This window comes from Ostrea edulis, chromosome 6 (genome assembly GCF_947568905.1).
Source record: "Ostrea edulis chromosome 6, xbOstEdul1.1, whole genome shotgun sequence".
Classification (NCBI taxonomy): Eukaryota; Metazoa; Mollusca; class Bivalvia; order Ostreida; family Ostreidae; genus Ostrea; species Ostrea edulis.
This window is the reverse complement of record NC_079169.1, coordinates 57,772,848-57,797,359: the sequence shown is the minus strand read 5'-3', so window position 1 is coordinate 57,797,359 and position 24,512 is coordinate 57,772,848. Positions and strand designations below refer to the sequence as shown.

The 24,512-nt window shown below is 35.1% G+C and overlaps 4 protein-coding genes across 5 annotated transcripts in view; all 4 read left to right on the top strand.

Annotated features, from left to right (window-relative positions):
• LOC125648376 (tRNA (guanine-N(7)-)-methyltransferase-like) overlaps positions 1-24,512 on the top strand; it is a 34,270-nt gene that overhangs the window by 3,984 nt on the left and 5,774 nt on the right. The window lies entirely within an intron of this gene.
• On the top strand, positions 4,287-12,112 carry LOC130046870 (neuronal acetylcholine receptor subunit alpha-10-like). The gene has a single exon (XM_056140220.1). The coding sequence runs from the start codon at positions 6,811-6,813 to the stop codon at positions 8,062-8,064; it is 1,254 nt and encodes a 417-aa protein (XP_055996195.1). The 5' UTR covers positions 4,287-6,810; the 3' UTR covers positions 8,065-12,112.
• LOC125648375 (neuronal acetylcholine receptor subunit alpha-3-like) lies at positions 12,067-15,436 on the top strand. Its single transcript, XM_048875400.2, has one exon. It carries the CDS (start codon positions 13,678-13,680, stop codon positions 14,944-14,946), a length of 1,269 nt encoding a protein of 422 aa, XP_048731357.2. The 5' UTR covers positions 12,067-13,677; the 3' UTR covers positions 14,947-15,436.
• LOC125648373 (neuronal acetylcholine receptor subunit alpha-9-like) lies at positions 20,682-22,656 on the top strand. Its single transcript, XM_048875399.2, has one exon. The coding sequence runs from the start codon at positions 21,367-21,369 to the stop codon at positions 22,636-22,638; it is 1,272 nt and encodes a 423-aa protein (XP_048731356.2). The 5' UTR covers positions 20,682-21,366; the 3' UTR covers positions 22,639-22,656.

Below are 24,512 nucleotides of genomic sequence, written 5' to 3'. Positions count from 1 at the left end.
CGGGGATTGAAGTCTGAGGAATCTCCAATGTCACAATGAAAATGCGGGGATTAAAGTCTGAGGAATCGTGTTCCTGTTAGAAGCCATTTTTAAATTATGAACTTCGATCCCGACTATTTTTAACCCCGACATTATATCGTATCGTATCGTCGAAACACTGTATCGTATATCGCTGGACAGGCGTATACCGGTACATTTCGATTATCGATATATTGATTCACCCCTAGTGACATCTCAATATACATATGAGTGAGGAAATTTCAATGGGTCATATAAGAAGCAAAAAAACTAATCAAATATATTTGAATATTAATTTAATCATCAATAGATAGGAAACAAATTTTCAATGTTACTTAAAATATTCCTACACAATGTTAAAAGAACTATTTTCGTCTTATTCTGTACTTGAGCCCTGTCCTCTTACTATTACAAAATTTATCACATCATGTTTAAGTTAAACGATAAGATGTTTTTCTTTGTTATTTCATTGGGTGATGAATGTAGCAAGCATTGCAGAAAAAATTTAAATAGCCCGCTTACACGGGGATTTGTGTTTATATTTTTATGCTTTGTTTTAAAATTCAAACTAGTTTTAAGTATTAAAATATCATATGGTTGACCATTCATTAAGTTAAACGGAACAGCCAATGCACCCTTTGACCTTGATGACGTTCCATATTTGGTATTGATTACACAGACAGGTGGTACATACTAAAAAACCGGATCAAAGTAGTTTGCAACCAACATGCATTCATTGTTGTAGATGAAAGCAATGTCAATTTCAATAAAAATATAAGAGAAAGATTCAGTGAATGTAAATATTGCCATGTGAAGTACACCTTTTTTGTACAAATGAAGTAGTTTGGGTTATATGGACAATGGATATCTCAGTGGTCAGAGCACTGCACCGTGAGGTACCTGACTTGTAATACAGGAATCCCTGGTGTGATTCCTGGTCCAGTAATAAATATTTTCCATTTTCCATATAATATATGTACACACAATTTAGATATTATACTAGATTGGTGCTGTGCACCACCCCTGGTCTTGCAGGTGAAGATCATTTTATAGCAGGAAGTTACCTGGGACTTTTATTAAGCAGTGAAAGAGAGTCCACCCCAAAAGTGTAGACTTGTGAAATAAAGAGTATTTGTACAAGGCAGTGAATTCAAACAAAGGTACCTTGTTATCGGGTGTATTTCACCCAATGGAATAAATGCAGGGCTCAAAATGAACATATACACATCAGTTGTGACTTGTTGGAAGTCTGGCAAACTGACTGACATTTGCATCAGTCAGTCTGATGGGACTGGTAATTTTTCTAAAACTTCATTTTGGAAAATCCACTGGTTTAATCATAAATGCACATTCAGAACTTCAGAAAACCTGATTACAATATTCTCTGAGGCTGAAAAGAGAGTATTGAATGTCATTTTACAAGTTAGCTGGCATTTTAGATGGACCTTGGATATTGACCGCTGTTGACCTGGATGGCTCAGTGGATAAAGCATCTATCTTTTGATGTAGAGGTCTCAGGTGTGATTTCCAGTCCAGCCACATCTTTTATTATCATTGTTTTCTTACATTGATGCCTTACAAAATACTGATTTGGTGTGAAGAGGAGTTTTGTGTGAGAGATTTCATTGGAGGAAGAAATCTGAAGAGTCACAGAGGAAGAACGTGGTATCAGTGGTCAGCTGGCTATCGACAAGGATAGCTTAATCAGACAGTATTTAGGGCATTGCAGGGCCAGGTTTCAACTTCAGTTCCCAGTTTATTGTATCATTCCTCATTAAGGATGCAAGCTCCTCAGCTTTTGAGTACCATCATGCAAAATGTTATAACTAAGTACATGTAGGTTACTACCGTATATACTCGCCAATAAGTCGGATTTTTCGGATTTAAATTTTGGTCCAACACTATATGTCCGACTTCTAGGAGTGTCCTAAGAAGATTAGTATTTTTCTGGATGGCGTAATGTATAGCCTAGTATTTCTTAAACTACAAAGACATGGACGAAGTAAACAAAATAATAACTGTTTAATTTGTTGAGAATAAAAAGTGAAATATCAATGTCATATCCCAAAATATTATTGGAACACAGATAAACACATGAAAGTATTGATATGAAATTGATTTGTTGGATCTAAAATATCAAATATCAGCACGTTTCTCAAAATATTATTAGAAACACAGGTAAAAACATTAGATTGAAATTGTCAACCGATTCTTGAAAAAAGTTAGACCGACTTATAAATGGGTCAATGGCAATTCCTTCTAAACTATACAACCAACTCATAGGTGAACTGATCTACGGTAGTTCTATACCATTTTCATTGGTTCAAATATATTATATAGTTGTTACTAAACCTTATGCAGATGAAATCTTTTTTATTTGAATTCAAAGTTAGAAAGGCTTTTTAAAGGACTACATTTTGTGACAGAGGGATGTTTTGAATCAAAAGGCAATAAATCTGCATGATTTTGCCATTTCTATTTCATCTAAAATATTGTCAATATTTACATGTATATCCTCTAGACATGTATTTCAATTTTGTGATTTAAAATACAAATGCATGTAGTAGAGACTTAGAGGTGTGCATTTATGAATTTGTTTATATATTTTCCCAAACAGAACACCCAATTGAAGTTTTAAAAACATCAGTATCAATTAACCTTAAATTTTGTATCAAACTTTTGTTTCTTATACAATTATTAATTAAGGGACTTGATCATTAACTTTCACTTTCTGAGATGAAAGTTCAAGTGAGCTTATTTTCATTTTATAATTGCACTTTAATGTAGAAATTAAAGATACAGTATTCTTTCAAAAGAATGGACAATAATTTAAAACTCAGGTTTGAACCTTTTTAATTCACTATTACAGGTGCAATAGCATGTTTCATTCTTGGTGATTGGGGAGTTCCTGTAAATCACTTACTTTTGTGATGTTTTCGTTTGATGATCCTACTATATCAGACTGATAAGTGAAACATAATTTTTTATGAAATCTCAACTCGTTCATAAGGAAAATCATTTGTTATTACCTTTTCTTCATGCTAAGGCAACTACGCAAATTCATAAGCCATGCCAGGATATATGAATTCAGGGCTTTCTTGCTACTGGCAAGTCTGATCGCCACAAATTTATGAATACAGAGGGTAAGGTATGGGTTCTTCATGTAAGGTAAATTTATGAGGATAGATTATTTCTGTTAGTGTTACAGAAGGTGCAACAAATACCTTCATGATGGCCATGAATTAAAGTTGCAGAGTTAAATTGAGTCTTCTGTATTTTACTTTATGCCCGCGGTAATAATATACATGTAATGAGGTAAGAAAAGGCAGAGGAAATGGTGTCACATTTATATTTGGAAGTGGAACAAGCTTTAATGAATCAAAGAGGAGGAATGTTGACATTTGAAAAAAGGTGAACAACCACCTTTACAACTGAGAAGTTTGCAATTATCTGAGATATGTCAGTATTTATGATGTAAGAGATGAATGTGTATTGAACATCTATCAAACTAGTTTTCAATATTTAGCTTAGTTTCAATGTCTGGAAGTGTAAGCTAGCAGTCATTTTTGATAGGTTGTCCACGAATGATTTTACCCTAATAAGTTAATTGATTTGGTTTGGGATGAATGATGGAAGGTTTTATGGCTAAAGGTATGCATGCACTTGTTCCACGTTTGGTTAGTTGATAGTCACATTCTTTGAACCCATACTGCTGTTAGTTACTTGTTCCGTTCCACGCTTGGTTAGTTGATAGTCACATCCTCTGAACCCATACTGCTGTTGGTTAATAATCATTGTATAGATGTGTTGCATTAAATGTCAATTTCACTTTTTTATACACCTGGCGTATTAGGGTATGACATCATCCGTCTGTCCGGACCTTGTGGGCAGGATACAGACCGCACCGTAAGCTCCAGGATATTACAAGGTCAAAGGTCAAGGTCGCAATATCACTTGGTAGGAAAACCTTGTAGGCAGGATACAAACTGAACCGTAAGCTTCAGGATATTGCAACTTGGTACATTTGATGACCATAATGAGAGGAAGATGCCTATTATTTTTCAAGGTCAATGTCACAGTATCACTTGGTAGGAAAACCTTGTAGGCAGTAACCAGACTGAACTGTTTGGGTTAGGACCATCAAACTTGGTACACATACACTTAAGTGGAGGATGCCTATTGTTTCTCAAGGTCAAAGGTCAAGGTCGTAATAGCAGGATACAGACTGAACTGTTGGGGTTAGGACCATCAAACTTTGTACACATACATCTTATGCCAAGTGAAAATATTACTTGTCTTCACATTATTTGTCTGTTTTAATGACGCAAAGAAAGTATGTCACACCCTGATGATTGCTGATACTACTTGAAGCCAAATTCTACAAATCATGGTGTAAGAAAAACACCCTATATTAGCTTTTCACGGGCGTATTATGTACTGTTGGCAGTATACTTTAGTTTGCTTTATGATCTTGTCATTTCTGGTTTGGCTCTGAATATCCTTGGGTTATCTATGTTGCTTATATGACTATTTCGTAATTTTCATTTATAGATAAATTCGATCTGTTTGACTTAGCTTTCTAATGGTCATGATAGCCCAGTGGTTTAGGTTCTCTTTCCTGAGTATAATTCTGGATCCTGGTACCACGTCAAATTTAAGATGTTTTACACAGACAGTGACTGTTCCTTTGCCAACAGCTTAGCATTCGAAGTAAACGTCACAGGTCTTTGTAGAAAAACCGAGATCCTATGTTACATTAGGCCTCCCTCACTGCTAAGACTTTGGATGGCATATTCATAGGTCAAAATTGTGACTCTTCATCTAGAACTGGTGATGTTCTTATATGAGTGAAAATTGTGACACCTCATCTAGAACTGGTGACGTCTCTATATGAGTGAAAACTGTGACACCTCATCTAGAACTGGTGACGCCTTTATATGAGTGAAAATTGTGACACTTTCTCTAGAACTGGTGATGTCTCTATGTGAGTTAAAATTTAGTTATATATTATTTTCATTCTTATTTAAAAATACAATTTTGTAATGTGCATATATATATGAAGTAGGAATTATCTTCTATAAATTGTTTCATGACGTTCAGAAAATGGTATCGTTGGGTAGGGGTGGGGTTCACTTTAAAGTCTGGTATCGTTGGGTAGGGGTGGGGATCACTTTAAAGTCTGGTATCGTTGGGTAGGGGTGGAGATCACTTTAAAGTCTGGTATCGTTGGGTAGGGGTGGGGATCACTTTAAAGTCTACATTTCGCAAATTCTGTGGTCTTTAGAATAATCTAAATAAAACCTGTCATTAGGTCGAATGCTGTCTGACATATTTTATACGAATTGTTTGGCCGTTGATTTTGACTACGGATTTCTCCGTTTACCTGATCAATACATAGGGCTCACAGCGGGTGTGACCGGTGAACAGGGGATGCTTACTCCTCCTAGGTATCTGATCCCACTTCTGATGTGTACCGAGTCGTTGTTTAACCTACTCCTAATTTTGTATTTTTTTTTTATAGAATTTATGAGATTGATTACTGTTGTTATTGTCACCTTTTCATTAAAATTTACATGTTAAGAAATAAGAATTCATAGTGATGTGGATTTAAAACTGATTGGTTGAAAGATAAAAATCTATTAAAATAAAGTGAGATTGAATTTATGTTACCAATTCATAATTAATCTATGTCATTTAAAAATATTAAATCTTTTGAAGGGAGACCCGATAGATTAGCCAAACATTGCCCTTTACTTTTAGGTATTTTCAATGTCAAGGCCGTAAAATGGCTGATATAATGCCAAAAAGTCCGTAAAATGGCTGAAATAATGCCAAAACAGCGTAAAACCATTACCAATTCTATGTCAAGGTACACATATACTTGTAGTTTGACTAAATATTGTTTATTCAAGTTTTTGGAAAGTGAGTACATTGATCTAAAGGGACTTCAAAGCAATCGAACGTCACACTTTAGCAATCGTTCATGAAACACATAGAACGACAGTCCCTTTATGTGGGCGAGATAATATACAGTGGATGAAGATCGCGTTTTAAAACAGCACATGCCATAATAATATGCAACGGATCATTCTAAGTACTGCAGTTAATTTTGTCTAATATTTGAAAATTTCGTAATAAAGTAATTAGTTTTAGAAAATGTTTGTGCACACATTCATGATGTGTTGAATCACATGGAAGATTGGGGAATTGGGTAAATGATAAGAAAATATTTTGCTTTTGTAGTTTCGAAACATGCGACCACAATGGTGTAAGGCAAAGATAACGAACAGTGATCAATCTCATAACTTCAGTAGAATTAAAAGTATGACAAACACGGACCCCGAGACATGGGGTCATATGCTTAGGAGGAGTAAGCATCCCCTGTTGACCTGTCACACCCGTCGTGGGAAATAAGCTTATTTAAGTGAGGAAACAGGAACATCCATTAACATTTTTTTCGTTTTGTGTCATGGCATCGACAGTTTAAATTTGGCACCTTTGACATACTTGATTCGTCTAGAGATGGTTTCTAAAGGAATACTTTGTAAGATAACACCAGTAATTAATCAGTACAGTACAGATCGATTTCGAAAATATTGTCTTTTAGTCTTTAAAACCTCTAAAATGTGCCGGTAGAGAAAGGTTAAATGGATTTTAATACGATATAATCTGTTTACGTATTCTTTAATCCAATGATTAAAACCATACGGTGGAGTATTTGTCGCTACACAATTACAGGACTCGTTAATATTTCTCGAGTTAATTGGTATTAAGAAGCTTCTTCAAGATAATATGAAGACAACATCGTTTATTCGTCCTATGTTTTTGATTTTTGTGACATTTGAAACTCAGGTTTGGGGAGCAATGTTCTCCGACAGCCTTTCTCTTTACCAAGACCTGTTTAGGAATTACACACCAGATCTTCGTCCACAATTCAATCTATCAGAAACAACTGAAGTAAGTTTGAGAGTGTTTTTATTTTCTCTGAACGATCTAGATGAAGTGTCCGGTATGGTATCAATAGTTGCTGGCGTTTTAATGTCTTGGAAAGACTTCCATCTCTCTTGGGATCCCAGCAGTTATGGTGAACTGGAAAGTTTAACTCTTCCGAAGAAAGCCATTTGGGTTCCCAACATTTTTATGATAGATCCTGCCAATAAAATGGAAGCTATTGGTAGTGATGATTTCATTGGAAGGATCCAGAGTGACGGCACCGTGTTATGGTCACCCGGTGGATTGATCCAATCTCTGTGCAATGTTAATATGTATAAATTCCCGTTTGACACACAGGAGTGTACGTTAACACTAGCACTGTGGGGATATTATAGAAGTGAAGCGACGCTGGTTCCCATGAATAACAACACTGCAGTGGACACGTCCTACTATAAGAAGAACGGACAGTGGGATTTAGAAGACGCTACCTTGTTGTATCATGATTTTGGAGGGAAAGTCACTGGGTTGAAAATCAGATTGACATTCAAAAGAAAGTCTATATATTTTGTCTTCAACATGCTTGTCCCCATTCTCCTTTTGTCCATTCTTAACCCTTTGGTTTTTGTTCTGCCAGTGGACAGTGGAGAACGCTTGTCTTATGCAATTACAATTTTCTTGTCGTTTGCTGTTTTCATGACGTTGCTTAGTGACAACATGCCAAAGTCATCGGAACCTATGGCTCTGATGTCGTATTTTTTAATTGAGACGATGTGCATGAGTACAATCGCCATTCTTTTGACTATATTTACCTTGTGCCTTCATTTCAGAGAATCGAATACGGAAGTGTCCAGAATATTGTTAAATCTTCTGAAATTTCTCCAGTTTCGTTGTCTGTTCAGTTGTTGTAAGAAAACAAAGACAGAATCTTTTCAGATGGGAGAGAATAATGTTGGAGATAAAGCTTTTGTGAGGAGAAACACGGAAATTAAAGATTTGGACAAAATTACGAATTGGAAAACTTTGGCAAAAGGATATGATAAAGTGTTAACACACTATTTTTACATTTTCATTTTCTTTCATTGGATTTTGTTTAGTCTTTTGCTTTTAATTTAATACAAAAACTGTTGTATATATGATTGATATTTCATGCAAAAACTCTGGCACATTCTTGGAATGATGCAGTTTTTGAAATATCAGCTCTTCTGTGATGAACTTGCGTTTCGTATTCGATTGATCGCATGGATGGGTACACACTGTTTACGTGTTGTGTAGAATAACTGTCTGGATACCAATAAATAATATAAAAACGTGACGTTTGTTTATATAGGTCAGTGGAACAAATTAGACTGACTGAATAACATCGTAGTTTGGTTTTAAAATCAATATGCAATTGTTATGAAATTTCGCTTTTACACGATCAATACTTCAACAAAACCAAAAAAAAAAACAACAACAACAACAAAAAAAAAAACAAAAAAAAAAACAAAAAACAAAAGAAAGGAAAGACCCCCCCCCCCCCATTTTAATCAGTATCTTCAAATACTCAGCAACTTACTAAAACTTTATAAATTGAAAAGGTAAGACAAATTTCATCAAGAAGGTTTGTCTGTGGATTTTATATCTATGACATACGTTTAATTGAGTGCAGAAACCTTATCAACTTTTTTATGGTGCAAGACCTTGAATCTAGGTCAAAAGCAAATTGGCCGTCAGAGTAATTATAGAACATATGCTTAAGTATGTGACAAATTTTATTCAAATATGGCTAAATCTGTGAAAAAGTTCATTCTTTGGATATCATATGGGTATTTAGGGGGGGTGTGTTACTTTCGGTAGGTCGGTGGTCTTTTCCCAGGTACATTGTATCTGGGTTCTCTCTTCCACCAATGAAAACTGGGCGCCACCAGATAACTGAAAAATTGTTGAGTGTGGCGGAAAACGGCAAAAAACAAACAAACTCTGTTTACCTGATCAAGACAGCGCTCACGGCGGCTGTGACCGGTCGACAGAGAATGCTTACTCCTTCTAGGCACCTGTCCCCACCTCTGGTATGTCCAAGGGGTCCGTGTATGCCCAAATATTTAATCTGTATTCTCTATGGGAGTTATGAGATTGATCACTGTTCGTTATCTTCGCTTTTCATCAATGCAAAATAACGAGAGGACATTGTATGTGTGAATATAAAAATTAAACTCAATATTTATATTTGTACGTTTGAGTGATATTACACCCCCAAGTGCCTTTAAAGTGGTGCACCCTTCCGAAATACAGATGCATATAATCATAAGTATGAACAATATAGTCTTTGTATATCTGGTTACCTAGGTTACATGTAGATCAGTGGGTTAACATTTGACCTTTCCTAATTAATATTCGTCTGTTGTCCGTTTGTTGTCGTCTGTCGTCCGTTTGTTGTCGTCTGTTTTATGTCGCATTCAAAATGTTCAATTTTGTGACTTCTTCTCATGACCTACTAATCCCGTAGAGATCCAGGTTAGAAGAGGTCCACAGTACCTCTTGCTTGTCGTAAAATGCGACTAAATGGGGCGGTCCTTCGGGTGAGACCGCAAAAACAGAGGCCCCGTCTCACAGGAGGTGTGGCACGATAAAGATCCCTCCCTGCTCAGAGGCTATAAGCGCCAAGAATAGGCCAAATATTTGCAGCCCTTCACCGGCAGTGGTGACATCTCCATATGAGTGAAATATTCTCGAGAGGGACGTTAAACAATATTAAATCAATCATGACCTACTAGGATAATTTTAACCAAACTTGTCCAAAATCATACTTTAATAAAAAGGACTCAACAATTTAAATGAAGGACCACCTCCAGGAAAAACGGATCGGGCTGTTAAAAGAATCTTCTTTTGAAGAACCAAGAGACCAAAATATTCGTAACTGAATGCAAATAATGCTTATACATGTATACTGAGAGTTCAGGTTTGTTTAAGCCATGGCGCTCAAGCCATGGCGCTCGGGGCTTAGTATTTTAAATTGTTTTATATAGTTAAACTCTTTGAAAACAACAACCAAAACAGATTGCCATAAGTATTATATGTATAAAGATCATATTTCATATCTAGTAAATGGATGGTGTGATTTTTGCAATCATGGTATCATTTTGAAGGGATCTTCAATTAAAAATAATCCATTATAGGATTTTTCAAAAGTTTGTATACTGTTTGATTTAATTCAACTAGAATTTAACATTGAAGTCTAAGGGAAGAGCATGTTTTATTAAAATATTTTAAAAAGAAATTATCTCTTCATGTAAAACTTATACGGTACCAATTTTGATGCACCAGATGCGCATTTCGACAAATAATGTCTCTTCAGTGATGCTCAACCGAAATGTTTGAAATCCGAAATAACTATGAAGTTTTGGAGCTAAATATAGCCAAAAACAGCGTGCCAAAAAAGTGGAGCCAAAATCGTCCAAGGATAAGAGCTATGCATGAGGGAGATAATCCTTAATTTTGAAATGAATTTCTAAATTTTATAACAGCAATTAAATATACATCCGTATTTTCAAGCTAGTAACGAAGTACTTAGCTACTGGGCTGTAGAGACCCTCGGGGACTAACAGTCCACCAGCAGAGGCCTCGACCCAGGGGTCATAATGTAAAACTTATACGGTACCAATTTTGATGCACCAGATGCGCGTTTCGGTAGACAATTACATACTCTTTCTCTTTATGAAAATATGAAAGAAGATTAATCATTTACCACACACATATTTAGAAAATGAGCTTTTTCTTATCTATACAAAGGGTAGATAAAAGTTATAAAAGTCTCAGGTGCAAAATGGTCAGCTTCTAATCATTTACCGGTGAATTTCATCTACATCACTTACATCATTATTTAACAATAGACAATTATTCTGATTTAAATCCTTCAAAATTGTTCACTATCCTTCTGTTATGCGTTGAATATCTTAATCAAATAAAAATGATACACCATACAAATTTACAAGAATTTGATTACTGCTTGATTTATTTCACCTTGAGTTATACATAATCTTAAAATTAGAACTTTTGATCCGATCACGTAGAAAGCGATATACATAGTGTACGTCAGCGGATTAAAGGGTCTAATTTCATTAGATTGAGTTATACATTGCGGTTTGTAGGAAGAACATGTGTACTGAAATGCTTTAATAAGGAATTGCATTTTCATGCAAAAGTTTACATAATTTTTTTCTATTAAAAGTAGGGGTCTAGTAACGTGACGTCATGTCCGGATCGAACTCCGGTATTGGTTCACGTACTATTATTATCAAACGTATTTTTACATTTACCTGGATGTTTTTTAATTTAGTAAAATGAATACATGTACAATAACACTCAATCACTTATATTTGAGTAGACTATGGCTCCAATCTTCTTTCCATTTTTTGTCATCTAATTCACACATAAAACCAGAGGTACATATTTGTTTAATTGATATACAGAGGTATTACATGTTAAAATTATTTGTAAATTATTTTAAAAAATCATGATATGCAATAATGCACTTGTGCAAATAAATAAAACAATTCTGCACTTGTTATATATTTGTTATCTTGTTATATATTTGTTATCTTCTATTATGTGAAAATCATCTTCAAAATGGCTATTTTGGCCAAAAAATGTAAATATAAATTGAGATGCTGTGAAAATATTATGCTGAGAAAGGGCAGATTTTTTAAGATATATTTTAACAAGCATTCATATATGAACATAATATGTGAGTTTGAATGAAAAATCACAAGTCAAATTTTTAAAATATCCATATTAGTGGTGTTGCAGTGCCGTATTTTTGACTGCCGAGGGTCTGTATTGGGTTCAATTTTGTACCACCATTATTAAAAAAAACATGAAACTGTAACATTTCACTTTTAATTATTTAGTTAGACATATTTATTTAATATTGGAGGAAAAAAATTGCAGCATCATACCTCAAACAAAATTTTATGGACATATTCTAGGATTTCTTCAATGAATTCTGATATTGCCGTTTGACAAATGGGGGTACACGTAATAAAAATACCATAATTTACTCATTATACTGACAACCCCCCATTTTTTATCATACTCTCAAATGAACAATCTAAGTATTTAAACTCAAATTTTTGAGAAATCACAAGTAGGTCCAGGACTAGGGACCTACCTTAAGAACTTGAAATGAAATTAATCATCAGCGCGGGCTCACAATATTGGTTTAAAGTTCATCATTGCTTAGTCAGTGAATATTTTGTTTTAAAAAACCACAAGGGTATAAATTGACGACTTTAAATACATTCGCATGTTATGTGCTCTCGTTTATGTTAATGTCACGACCCGGGAGCCAGGAAACAATCTTTGAATATTAAGAGAATGACAATAGTACAGATAAATATGTAAGCATCTTCCTGTTGTGCAGTTTTAGATTTGTTCATGTCATGGTCACTGGTCAGTGAAGCTAGAGCGGGTCACCGTGGGTTCAAAGCTTGAAGGGGCATCGACACGATTTGAACTGAAAATTTCCAAATTTTATTTTTTCATTTTTAATGTTTAGAATGTCTAACTACATTATTTAAGGTATTTCTAATGGTCAGCAAAAAATTGAATGTCAGTTGTTGATGTACATGGGAGATACAGAGCTTTGTTATGTAAACAAGGCTCGTGCCATGTTTTTGTTTACATAGGGTAAATATACTAGTAAAAGTTTTCGTTTCAAGCAGATTTTTTAAATTTACAAGTTAATTCCGAACACAATTAGATAGTTTCTAGTGTTTGGCACATCTCATTTTGTTTTAAACATGCTATTTCCAATTAAGCAATCTATATGTAAACAAAACATAGCACAGGCCTTGTTTACACAACAAAGAATTGCGAGTGCTGTATCTCACTTGTCACTCAACAACTGATAATAAAATTTTGGTTGACCATTAGAAATACTTTAGTTAAGCATTGTAGATAATAAATTTAGAAAAATTCAAGCTCAAATCGTGTCCATGTCCCTTCAATATTGGCTATGTAGTTTGATTAAAATGTTTTTTAAAATATATTCAGTTACATAATTGTTAAATTGATTTGCATTCTGACATGTTACCTACACTGCTATTTATTTGCTCTAGACCAAACGTCGCCTCGGTGAGCGATGTGTCCCATGGGTGTTTTAAATCTAGTAGGTATTCAACTTGACCAGTTCTTTTCCCCCACGTGATAAGAGACCTCGGTTGGTCAGTTGTGTTACGACCCTGGCGTTTCATGTCAGAAGATGAGTAATCAATCAGTATATACTTTAAAATATCGCGTCTGATCCGCCTGAACGGAGTCCAAGGCTCTGAGGTCGCGTCGACATGAGTGAAATATTCTCATTGAGACATGAAACCATTAATCAACCGTTGACCCAGAAGTAAACTGTGTGCATGTTTGAATGGTTGATTTCATTGTCGACTTAATTGTATTTGCTATCTGGCGTGTATATAGATGCATGTAAGTCAGTGATTACTGCGATGATTGCCACACATAATGTATATATACTAATGTCATGTCATGCTCCTCGAGACTTTAATTGAAGGGCAAGATCAGATAATTCAAAAAAAGATTGTAGACTTCTTTGATACACAATGAGACAATGCAGTCTCAACAGGATTTGTCTTGAAACATTAGAGTTCACGCAATCGATATAAGACGTATCGATGCATTAGTCCTGTGCAAAGTTGTATTGACATTCATTTAGTAAGAACTGTTTTAAAGCTCATAATGAAAACTGTGCTTGTTTTGTGTTGGTTTCTACTATTGTTTTACGAGCTGTCGATTTCTGTTCGTGCTGCTCTGTATTCTGATGCTGTTTCTCTAATGGAAGATGTCTTTAAGAACTATTCTACGGATATTCGCCCGAACCAAAATTTGTCAGAAGCTACTGAGGTTTCTCTGGATCCATATGTTTTTTCAGTAAATGATTTTGACGAAGTTTCTGGAGTTATATCTATTGTGTGCGGATTGAGGCTGATTTGGCATGATTTTCGGTTGACTTGGACACCGAGTGACTATGGTGGCCTCGTGGACCTTCCTGTTCCAAAGAAAAAACTTTGGGTTCCGAACATCTTTTTGATTGACCCAGCGAACAAAATGGAAGCTATTGGGGATGATGATTTCATCGGAAGAATATATTATAATGGCGAAGTGAATTGGATACCAGCAGGTTTAATTCAGACGTTGTGTAGCGTTAACATGTATAAATTTCCCTTCGATACACAGGAGTGTTCGTTCTCATTGGTTCCCTGGGGATATATACCACTTGAAACTAAACTGGTTCCCTATAACAATATGTCCTACGCGGATATAACATATTACTCTTCTAATGCAGAATGGGATCTAGAGAAAACTGTAATGAAACGGTTTAGAATTGGAGGATACGACAATCTGGTTAAAGTCCAGGTGAATTTGAAGAGAAAGTCTCTCTACTTCGTCATAAACATGTTGGCTCCTATGCTTCTTCTGTCCTTGTTGAATCCTCTGGTTTTTTCCTTGCCTGTTGACAGTGGAGAGCGTGTGTCTTATGCTATGACGATCTTTCTATCATTTGCCGTTTTCATGACATTGCTTAGCGAAAATATACCTAGATCATCTGAGCCAATGTCTTTATTGTCGTATTTCCTAATAGTGACAATGCTAAAAAGCACATTGATATGCGTATTGACCGTTGTTAATCTCAATCTTCATTTTAAAGACCCTACGTCAGAAGTATCAAGAAAAGCTTTGTTTATACTAAACGTGATGCGACTTCAATGTTTGTACAAACTTTGTAAAAAGGGTGGAAAGAAATCTAACGTCTCTGATAATTCGGTTACGGAAATAGTTTTTGTGAGGAGTAAAACGAGTGACGAAGGGAGAACGCAGAACAAGGAAGCAGAGGGTAGTGTGACGTGGAAAGCCATAGCTGAAGGATACGACAAAGTACTGTTGTACTATTTTTATCTGATTTTCTTTCTTCTGTGGATCATTCTTGGGGCAGTATTGACATCCTGAAACAATTTCTCATCATGAAACAATGTCATTTAATATGAGCGGCATTAGCATTGTGAAATATCAATATTATCTTATCTGAGATGCACTAGCATTGTGAAACATATGAGCGATATTAGGATCATGATTTTTTTTTATTTCACCTGAGCGACATTGACATTGTCACGTGTGAAACATTAATGTTTATCTCAGCCGCATTCAATTTGACAATTTTGAAAAAAAAGTGATACTATATCATCAGGGCAATATTGTTTGCTTTACCCTGAAACGTTGTTAGTATATTGGAACAATACTATTATAAATATGAGTCTTCCCCCCACCCCCGAAAACCGCATGTGTTGCTACCATACACTGAACGATGTGTGTCATGCGTTGTTGCTATTTCCTTTGAAAATTTCTTAATGGACCTCATTAGGCATCGTTGTTTCTGCATGTTTAAACGCATTTTGTTATTCTTCTTACAAAACATAAATCTAGTTATGAGTTATCAAAATGTATTATTGTTCTTGGATCATTCCTAGAAGTCTGATGTGGAAATGCGGAAGCCTTATAAAACCACTGAATCCGTCATTCCTTTCGTTGTGACACTAGACATTTTCAGCATACAAATTGCATATTCTATATAAAGGTAGCCTACCATTCAAGGAAGGCACTTACAGATTTTGGGGGTCACAAGTTTAAAGGTCAAGTTGAAAAATTTGCATATAAGACAACATTTTATTTTACTGACGGATTTCGGAATGATTTGCGGATATAATATGTATGAAACTTTACCGCCCCTGTGACTACAGCCGAGGACATATTTTGTCCTGTATGTTTATCTGTGTACCAACATTTCTCTGACTACATTAACAACATTTCTCTGACTACATTAACAACACTTCTCTGACTACATTCACAACATTTGTCTGACTACATTAACAACATTTCTCTGACTACATTAACAACACTTCTCTGACTACAATAACAAGACTTCTCTGACTACATTAACAACATTTCCCTGACCACATTAACAACATTTTTCTGACTACATTAACAACATTTCCCTGACCACATTAACAACATTTTTCTGACTACATTAACAACATTTCCCTGACCACATTAACAACATTTCCCTGACTACAATAACAACACTTCTCTGACTACAATAACAACATTTCTCTGACTACAAGAACAACACTTCTCTGACTACAATAACAACATTTCTCTGACTACATTCACAACATTTCTCTGACTACAATAACAACATTTCTCTGACTACATTCACAACATTTCTCTGACTACAATAACAACATTTCTCTGACTACATTCACAACACTTCTCTGACTACAATAACAACATTTCTCTGACTACAAGAACAACACTTCTCTGACTACAATAACAACATTTCTCTGACTACAAGAACAACACTTCTCTGACTACAATAACAACATTTCTCTGACTACAAGAACAACACTTCTCTCACTACAATAACAACATTTCTCTGACTACAAGAACAACATTTCTCTGACTACATTCACAACACTTCTCTGACTACATTCACAACATTTCCCTGACTACATTAACAACACCTCTCTGACTACAATAACAACACTTCTCTGATTACATTCACAACATTTCTCTGACTACATTAACAACACTTCTCTGACTACATTAACATTTTCCGGACTACACTAACACAATTTCTCTGATTACATTAACAAAATTTCTCTGACTACATTAAAATTTCTCTTACTATATTAACAACATTTCTCTGACTATATTAACAACACATTCCGGACTATATTTAGCTGGTTTTGGGTAGATCCTGCAATGTATCGCAAACTTCACAAGATTTATGAAAACATCAAAACTGAGGTATAGCATCAAATTTAGTGTATTAATAACATCAAAATTAGAGGAGTAATAACATCAAAATTAGTGTATTAATAACATCAAAATTAGTGTATTAATAACATTAGAATAAGTGTATTAATAACATCTAAATTAGTGTATTAATAACATCAAAATTAGTGTATTAATAACAATCAAAATTAGTGTATTAATAACATCAAAATTAGTGTATTAATAACATCAAAATTAGTGTATTAATAACATCAAAATTAGTGTATTAATAACAATCAAAATTAGTGTATTCATAACATCAAAATTAGTGTATTAATAACATCAAAATTAGTGTATTAATAACATTAAAATAAGTGTATTAATAACATCAAAATTAGAGTAGTAATAACATCAAAATTAGTGTATTAATAACATCAAAATTAGTGTATTAATAACATTAGAATAAGTGTATTAATAACATTAGAATAAGTGTATTAATAACATCAAAATTTAGAGTAGTAATAACATCAAAATTAGTGTATTAATAACATCAAAATTAGTGTATTAATAACATTAGAATAAGTGTTTTAATAACTTTAAAATAAGTATTTCCGAATTAGATTTCCTTCATGAACGTGTTTGCATGTTGACAGCAGTAACTACATAATATGAATTAGGCTTATCACAGTACTTCCGAATTAATATATATATATATATCATTGGTGTTCATCATAGGGAGTCTGTGTGGGTAGGTGGTGGGGTGGGGTGGGGGGCTTACTATACATATATCGACGACTGAATCTTACCTTAAAATAATTTAATGAACGTGATATGGCGTGGATATCAGGTTTTTGATCCACTCATGACTCTGATATTTCCCTACGTGTAAGGACATATCAAATTCGAGGGCGGAAGATATATGATATTTCAATCAATTGATTGTACGTTATGTAATTATTCAGTTGGACGAGCATATGCAATCTTGCGGAGTTTTCTGCACAATGCAAGAGTTAAACCACGTGTTTACGTGTCATTAGAAAAATACAGCAGTGACAATGATCTTTTAAAAACACACACATTTATTTGTGTTTCAAGTTTCATGTGATCTTGATAAGCATTAAAACAAAACAAAAATGCATACCATTTTTGGGGAATTATTGTTGCGCACAGAAGGAGTAGGACGTATCGGTGGATTTTGTATATAGATAGCTGTATAGTAGACTGAAGTCGACGGAGATTTTCAGTTTTGATGAAATTAATTAATCACAAATTCTTGCCTTATACATATTTGAATCTGCAAGTTGGAAGGTGTAGGTATTAGCACCAAATAGCGAGGGTAGGTAACACGGTGCATTTATTCAGTATATACACCCGTATCTATATTGTTTTCTTTTCAGTGGCGATCTGAGAGAGGACGTGTTTAAAATAACATATTAATAAAATGTTATGGAGTTCAAGAATATGATCAAGCGAATTGGACACTTGGCTTGCGAAGATGGAATATAATGGTTTTGACAGCTTTCCAAAACAAATGTTACCGTAATAATGAAAGGGCTAGATATATTGAGACTCCCCCTCATGCTGTTAATCTGTTTGACATGTTCTTAGAACAAAGAAAAGCCATTATATCAGTGTTCTGCTTTACATTCATTTAGAACAGATCACGGTCACAAGAAGTCATTATTTCAGTTTTCTGTTTGACATGTATTTAGAACAGATCACAGTCCCAGGGAGAAGTCATTATTTTAGTGCTGTTTTTCTGTCTGTGTCGTTGTCTGTAGCTACAAACCTTGGTGATGACTTCGAACTATTCGAGAGACTTCATACCCAGTGAACTGAGATGTCCAGAGTAAAACTTTGACTGGTGAAGCTCCGGGTAATCGATCAAGGATCCACTGTCAAATTCGCCACATTGAATGTGACTTGGCTCGGGATCATCGTGTTTTGTAAACACATTTTCTTTTGATTTATAATCAGGCTGTTCAATATACATGTACCTTTAAAAAAAAAAACAACAACAATTTTTGTAAGGTATTGAGCTTCATAAAAGTTATGCCGGCGTGAATCGTTGCAGTTACAGTTCATACCTACATGTCTTTTCAAAACTGAAAGTTCTTATATTTACACTCTACTTTCATTTCGGTCAGAATTCCCCGCCGTGAAAACAGGTGTACTATATTATCATGATTCATACCCGCATTGTTCACAACTGCAGCGCATCCATGAGGAAATGGATATCAGTATTAATTTAATTCTTATATCACAATATTGATATAAAATTTCTCCGCAATGGATTATTCACTCATATACAATGTTCCTTCATTTTTATGCCCCCGAGATCGAAGATCAGGGGCATATTGTTTTTGTCCTGTCTGTCATTCCGTAATTCTGTTGTTCTGTCTGAAACTTTAACCTTGCTAATAACTGTTGAACAGTGAGTGTTAGAACTTTGATATATGAGTATTCCTTGTGACAAGACCTTTCCGTGGGTACCAAACTATTTTTACCCTGTGACCTTGGAGTTTGAACTACTTTTTGAAAACTTTAACCTTGCTAATAACTTTTAAACAGAAAGTGCTAGAGCTTTGATATTTCACATGAGTGTTCCTTGTGACAAGACCTTTCCGTGGGTACTAACCTTTTAGAGCTTTCACTTGCACATGAGCATTTCTTGTGACAAGATCTTTCTACTGGTACCAATATATCTGTCCTTGTGACCTTGGCCATCTTTAGAATTGGCCATTATCGGGGGCATTTGTGTTTCACAGACACATCATGTCTTTCTTATATAAACAAAAGAAATTCTAACGTCAAAATTATAAAGAAAGAGTGCAAGATGTATGAATCTTAATATGTCAGTGATAGTTTTTATGTACTGTAATCTAAAGCTGTTTGAGTAATTCGTAATAGTCGTCACATATAACTTTTGGTTGATGCCCCTTCATGTATAAAAGTATGGTTGTTGGATGATATGTATGTTTTCGTGTGTAGAATTATGAATTACAGACACCCCCCCCCCCCGGCCAGTATTTAAGAATCAAATTTAATTTAGTTACTTTCAGTGTCTTTTAAGGGGATCTTTCCTTTGAATATTGATTTATCTGATGTAAAGGCCCTTAATATATGTTGATTTAAGTTTAAACTCATTGGTAAATAAAACTAGTTTTATGATGTTAATACTTGAACGATTTTATTCTGTATGTATCGTCTCTATCGCAAATAAACTACTATGAGTACTGTGTACATAGTCCCTGCCTACTTGTTGAAACATTCATGTATACACTAATATCGATTCGATAATTATTAATTAGTCCGATAATTGCCATTCGGAAACTTCAGAAGTAAATACACGAAATCATAACTTTACGAGGACTAGTTTATAGGGTGGTTGTTTTTTGTTTTTTTTTTTTTAGCTCGTCTGAGCTACAAACTGAGATTTTCAGATCGAAAATTGTCCGTCGATCGTCTGTGTGTCGTCTGTAAACTTTTCATATTTTCGACTTCTTAAGAACTATGGGCTTAATTACTGCCTGATTTGACACAAAGCATCCTTGAGTAAAGGTGATTCAGTGATTGTTTTTTTTAATTAAAAGACGACGCCCCTTCCAAGGGCGGATAATTAAGAATTGTAAAGATGATGTTGAGAATTTTAAACTTCGAATATACCAGAAAACCACAATTTAAGCGGAACCTGCTTTGTATAATGCAAATTCAAGTTGGTTCAAATCACGAAGGATAACTGTAATGTTTGATACTTTTACATAAACAAGATATACACGAAGGATGTTTTAAAAATAGAAATATTTTACTCGAGAACAAGCGCACAGTTTGTCGAAGGGATTTGCAGTCATCCTCGTGTAGTGTAGATTTATGTTTGTTCATACCGTGGGGTTAGGACGGGGTCAGAGCCGGGGTTAGGACGAGGTCAGAGTCGGGGTTCAACGTTTTACATAGGCATGGAGCCAATACAGGGATAAATTCCTTGACAATTTTCTTTTCAAGAACAACACATGTAATACATGTTAAATTAATGTACAAGAGTGCTTTTGTAGAGATAGATACTTGTACAAGTTTGTTCATAATATTCTCCGCTTGGCGACATAATCGGGATCTGATGTTCTACATGGGGGAAATGCAACTTCTCAGGTGAGCGATATATCCGGTGGTCCTCTTGTTCGACAAAAATCTTGAGTAATGGGCAATCAACTAGTGGTTATACCAATAAATGCAATGATTCGTGTCCAGTGATTGATGTGCGGATGCTGATGAACCTGTGAATGAAAGTGTGTTTAAGATATATCATAGTAAATAAAGACGATCAAAGTAAACAAGTGTATCATATGTCCTTCACAAAATGGAGTTTAAATGTCTGATTTTGAGGTCATGATTTTGTATGATCTAAATCAGAAGGAAGTGAGGATCAACTATTTCAGACAATGAAAGTTGGCAATTTGAGAAATGGTTTTATGAACCTGATAAAGCGATTGTGAATTTAAAAAGGGATGAGACATCAAGCGTGTCTATATTCCACACGGAGTCGTCGCCTGTCATATCAGTCATTTCGACACCGATATTCAGATAGACTGTGTGGAGTTGACAATGAAGAACTGGAATTCCTTCTGTTGGTGCCTGCAGCTGCTGATCGGCGTGTTGTTAATGATCTCCTCTCAGGCTGCTCAGTATTCGGACGCCGAATCACTGCTTCAAGTTGTCTTTAACAATTACTCGACTGATATAGTTCCTAAAGAGAATTTATCAGAAGTTTTCGAGGTTTCTATTTATCCGTATGTGTTTTCTGTAAATGATTTTAATGAAGTGTCTGGAGTTATATCTATTGTGAGTGGCTTTGTGTTGACATGGCATGATTTCCGGTTAACTTGGACACCGAGCAACTACGGTGGCCTCCAGGACCTTGCGGTTCCAAAGAAGAAACTCTGGGTTCCGAACATATTTTTGGTTGACCCAGCCAATAAGATGGAAGCTATCGGAGATGAAGACTTTATCGGAAGAATATCTTATAGCGGTTATGTGTCTTGGGTACCTGGAGGTCTGATACAAACTCTATGCAACGTTGACATGTACAAATTTCCTTTCGACACACAGACGTGTGGTTTTACTCTAGTTTTATGGGGATATACGCCAGCCGAAGCTAAACTGGTTCCCTTTCAGAATATGACGTCCGCGGATACACTGTATTATACTCCTAATTCTCAGTGGACATTGGAGGGAACTGTAATGAAGCAATCTGATTTGGGAGGATCGGACACTCTACTTGAAATCCAGTTGATTTTGAAGAGAAAATCCCTGTATTTTGTTATCAACATGTTGGCCCCCATCCTTCTTTTGTCCTTACTTAACCCTTTGGTCTTTGCTTTGCCAATTGATAGCGGAGAGCGTATATCCTATGCTATTACAATATTCTTGTCGTTTGCCGTTTTTATGACATTGTTAAGTGACAATATTCCAAAAACTTCCGAGCCGATGGCTTTGATGTCGTACTTTCTTATAACAACGATGTGTATGAGTACTTTGATATGCGTTTTGAGCATTGTTACAATGCATTTTCATTTCAAAGATTCTGACTCGCAGGTGTCTTCGAAAGCTGCTTTTATGCTTGACGTTCTACAATTTCGATTCTTATGCCGCTTCTGTAGAAGACGTGAAAAGGTATCTAAAGTGAAAGACATCGTGGGTTTAAATGTACGTTTTGTAAAAAGTAAAGACGATAACGAAGAAAAATCACCAGATAAGGAAGCAGAGAGGAATGTTACTTGGAAAGACATAGCTGTCGGTTACGACAAAACAATGACTTATTATTTTTACTTCATTGTTTTTCTGCAGTGGATCATCCTTGGAGCGACATTAGCATAATATATTATTGACACTATGTACAGTGTATTTGCCTGATCATGTTCCCTGACCAGTGATATGCTTTCCTCATTATTGCGCCGTTCGCACATTGAACACCCAGACATTTAGAATCATTCCTTGATCACCGTAATCGCTCTGACAAACGAAGTACGTCAAGGAATGAGAGTACCAAACCCCCGTATGCGTAACCCGGACGGAGTTTACCCAAGATTGAGCGGAGGTATAAATGTCTAGGTTTGCGTGATTGGCTAATATCAAGAGTGAAATAATTTGGAATTGAAAGAAATATTATAGAGGTTCAAATTAATTGTCAGGATGAAAAATTATCGTACAAAATCGAGAAATGAATGAGGAAATTACCATGGTAGGGGTGTGCTTAAAATGAAGTGTGTAATTTACTGCAGATTGCTATGTGTTTTAAAAAAGTACAAATATGGCCTATAAAAGGCACGGGACCCTATATATTTTTTGTCATTTTTTATCAACACTTGGAATGAACATTGAAATGTTTGCGGTCATTTATTTAAAATCGATATAGTTAATTAGTGAGAGGGCCAAAGGTTAACATTGAGGTCTATGGGAAATGAATTGGTACTCTTTTCCATCAAAGCAGCCGACACGTCACTTAATACGCCGGTTTCGCGATACGTCCGAGTTATTTCCCTTTTGAGAATTCTCGTACAGTGTAGGAATGGAACAAATAAGTGATTGTGCTCATTAAGTTTCTCATACATAATTTCATCACCCGAATTCAACTGATAGACAAAATAAGTAAATTAGAAGTATTCAGGGAGTAATTAAATACATGGAATTCTTATTATATCACGTTATTTCGTTGTAGGATATTCCTTGCAAATATGACATTGTTTCTATTATTCCACTTTAGTAAAACATTTCTTTCGATAGTGATTTTGTATTTCCTACATTAACATATTTAAAGAGAAGCCGCTTTTAATTTTATCATTTTCCTCACTGACAGTAGGTCCACTATGTCCCACTTAGTATTCAAAGTTCCACTTAATGCACCTCCTACACAGAAGAGTTCTCATCTCGAAACTGGCATATTAAGTATACTGCTGCTGCAGAGTGTTGAATGTATTTGACTAAAGTAACAACAGAATGATATATGAATTGTTGATCAGAAGAAGACATATCGACTTTTATGACGTATTTTATCAGCTGTCAAATTGAGTGAGTCTCTGGTTAAGAGCGATCATGGCAATCCCAAAATGAGTTTATGTTGAATTTATGCATATTGCATATTTTACTTTTCTAATAAAAAAGACTTTTCCCCTTATCATTTATTTTTTTAATTAAAAAAAAATCGGTATAGTGGCCTACATGATTACTATGTAAAGGATATATTATAAGCCTCAAACTGTCCATTCTGTGAGAGAAAGAAGTGATCGAGGCCCGTAGGACCTTGATCAGTTCTTTCTCTCACAGAATGGACAGTTTGATGTTTACGGGCCTCATCAGTTCTTTCTCTCACAGAATGGACAGTTTGAGGCTTATATCCTACTTAAAACATTACATCTTTTGTTCTAAGAATGGACAGGCTCAGGTAAACCCACTGACAATGATAATTATGAATAAAGCTATTTTTGAATAGTCTGGCAATATAACCAGTCTTGTGTAGAAGTCTGTTTCTTTTGTTCACTTATTGGACAGTGTTGGGTAAGTAATCTAGTACTGCAATGCGTAGTCGTTTGTAATCAGTTTAAAATTAAGAATTTCTCCGAATCTAATTGGAAAGGCGGGGCCAGATCCTTTAGATAGATGCAAAACAGTATGAGTGCCTGTTTATAATGATTGTAGGAGATTCTAGCAGGTTATGGGAAATTCATGGACAGTTGGAGTATCAACCCTTAGTG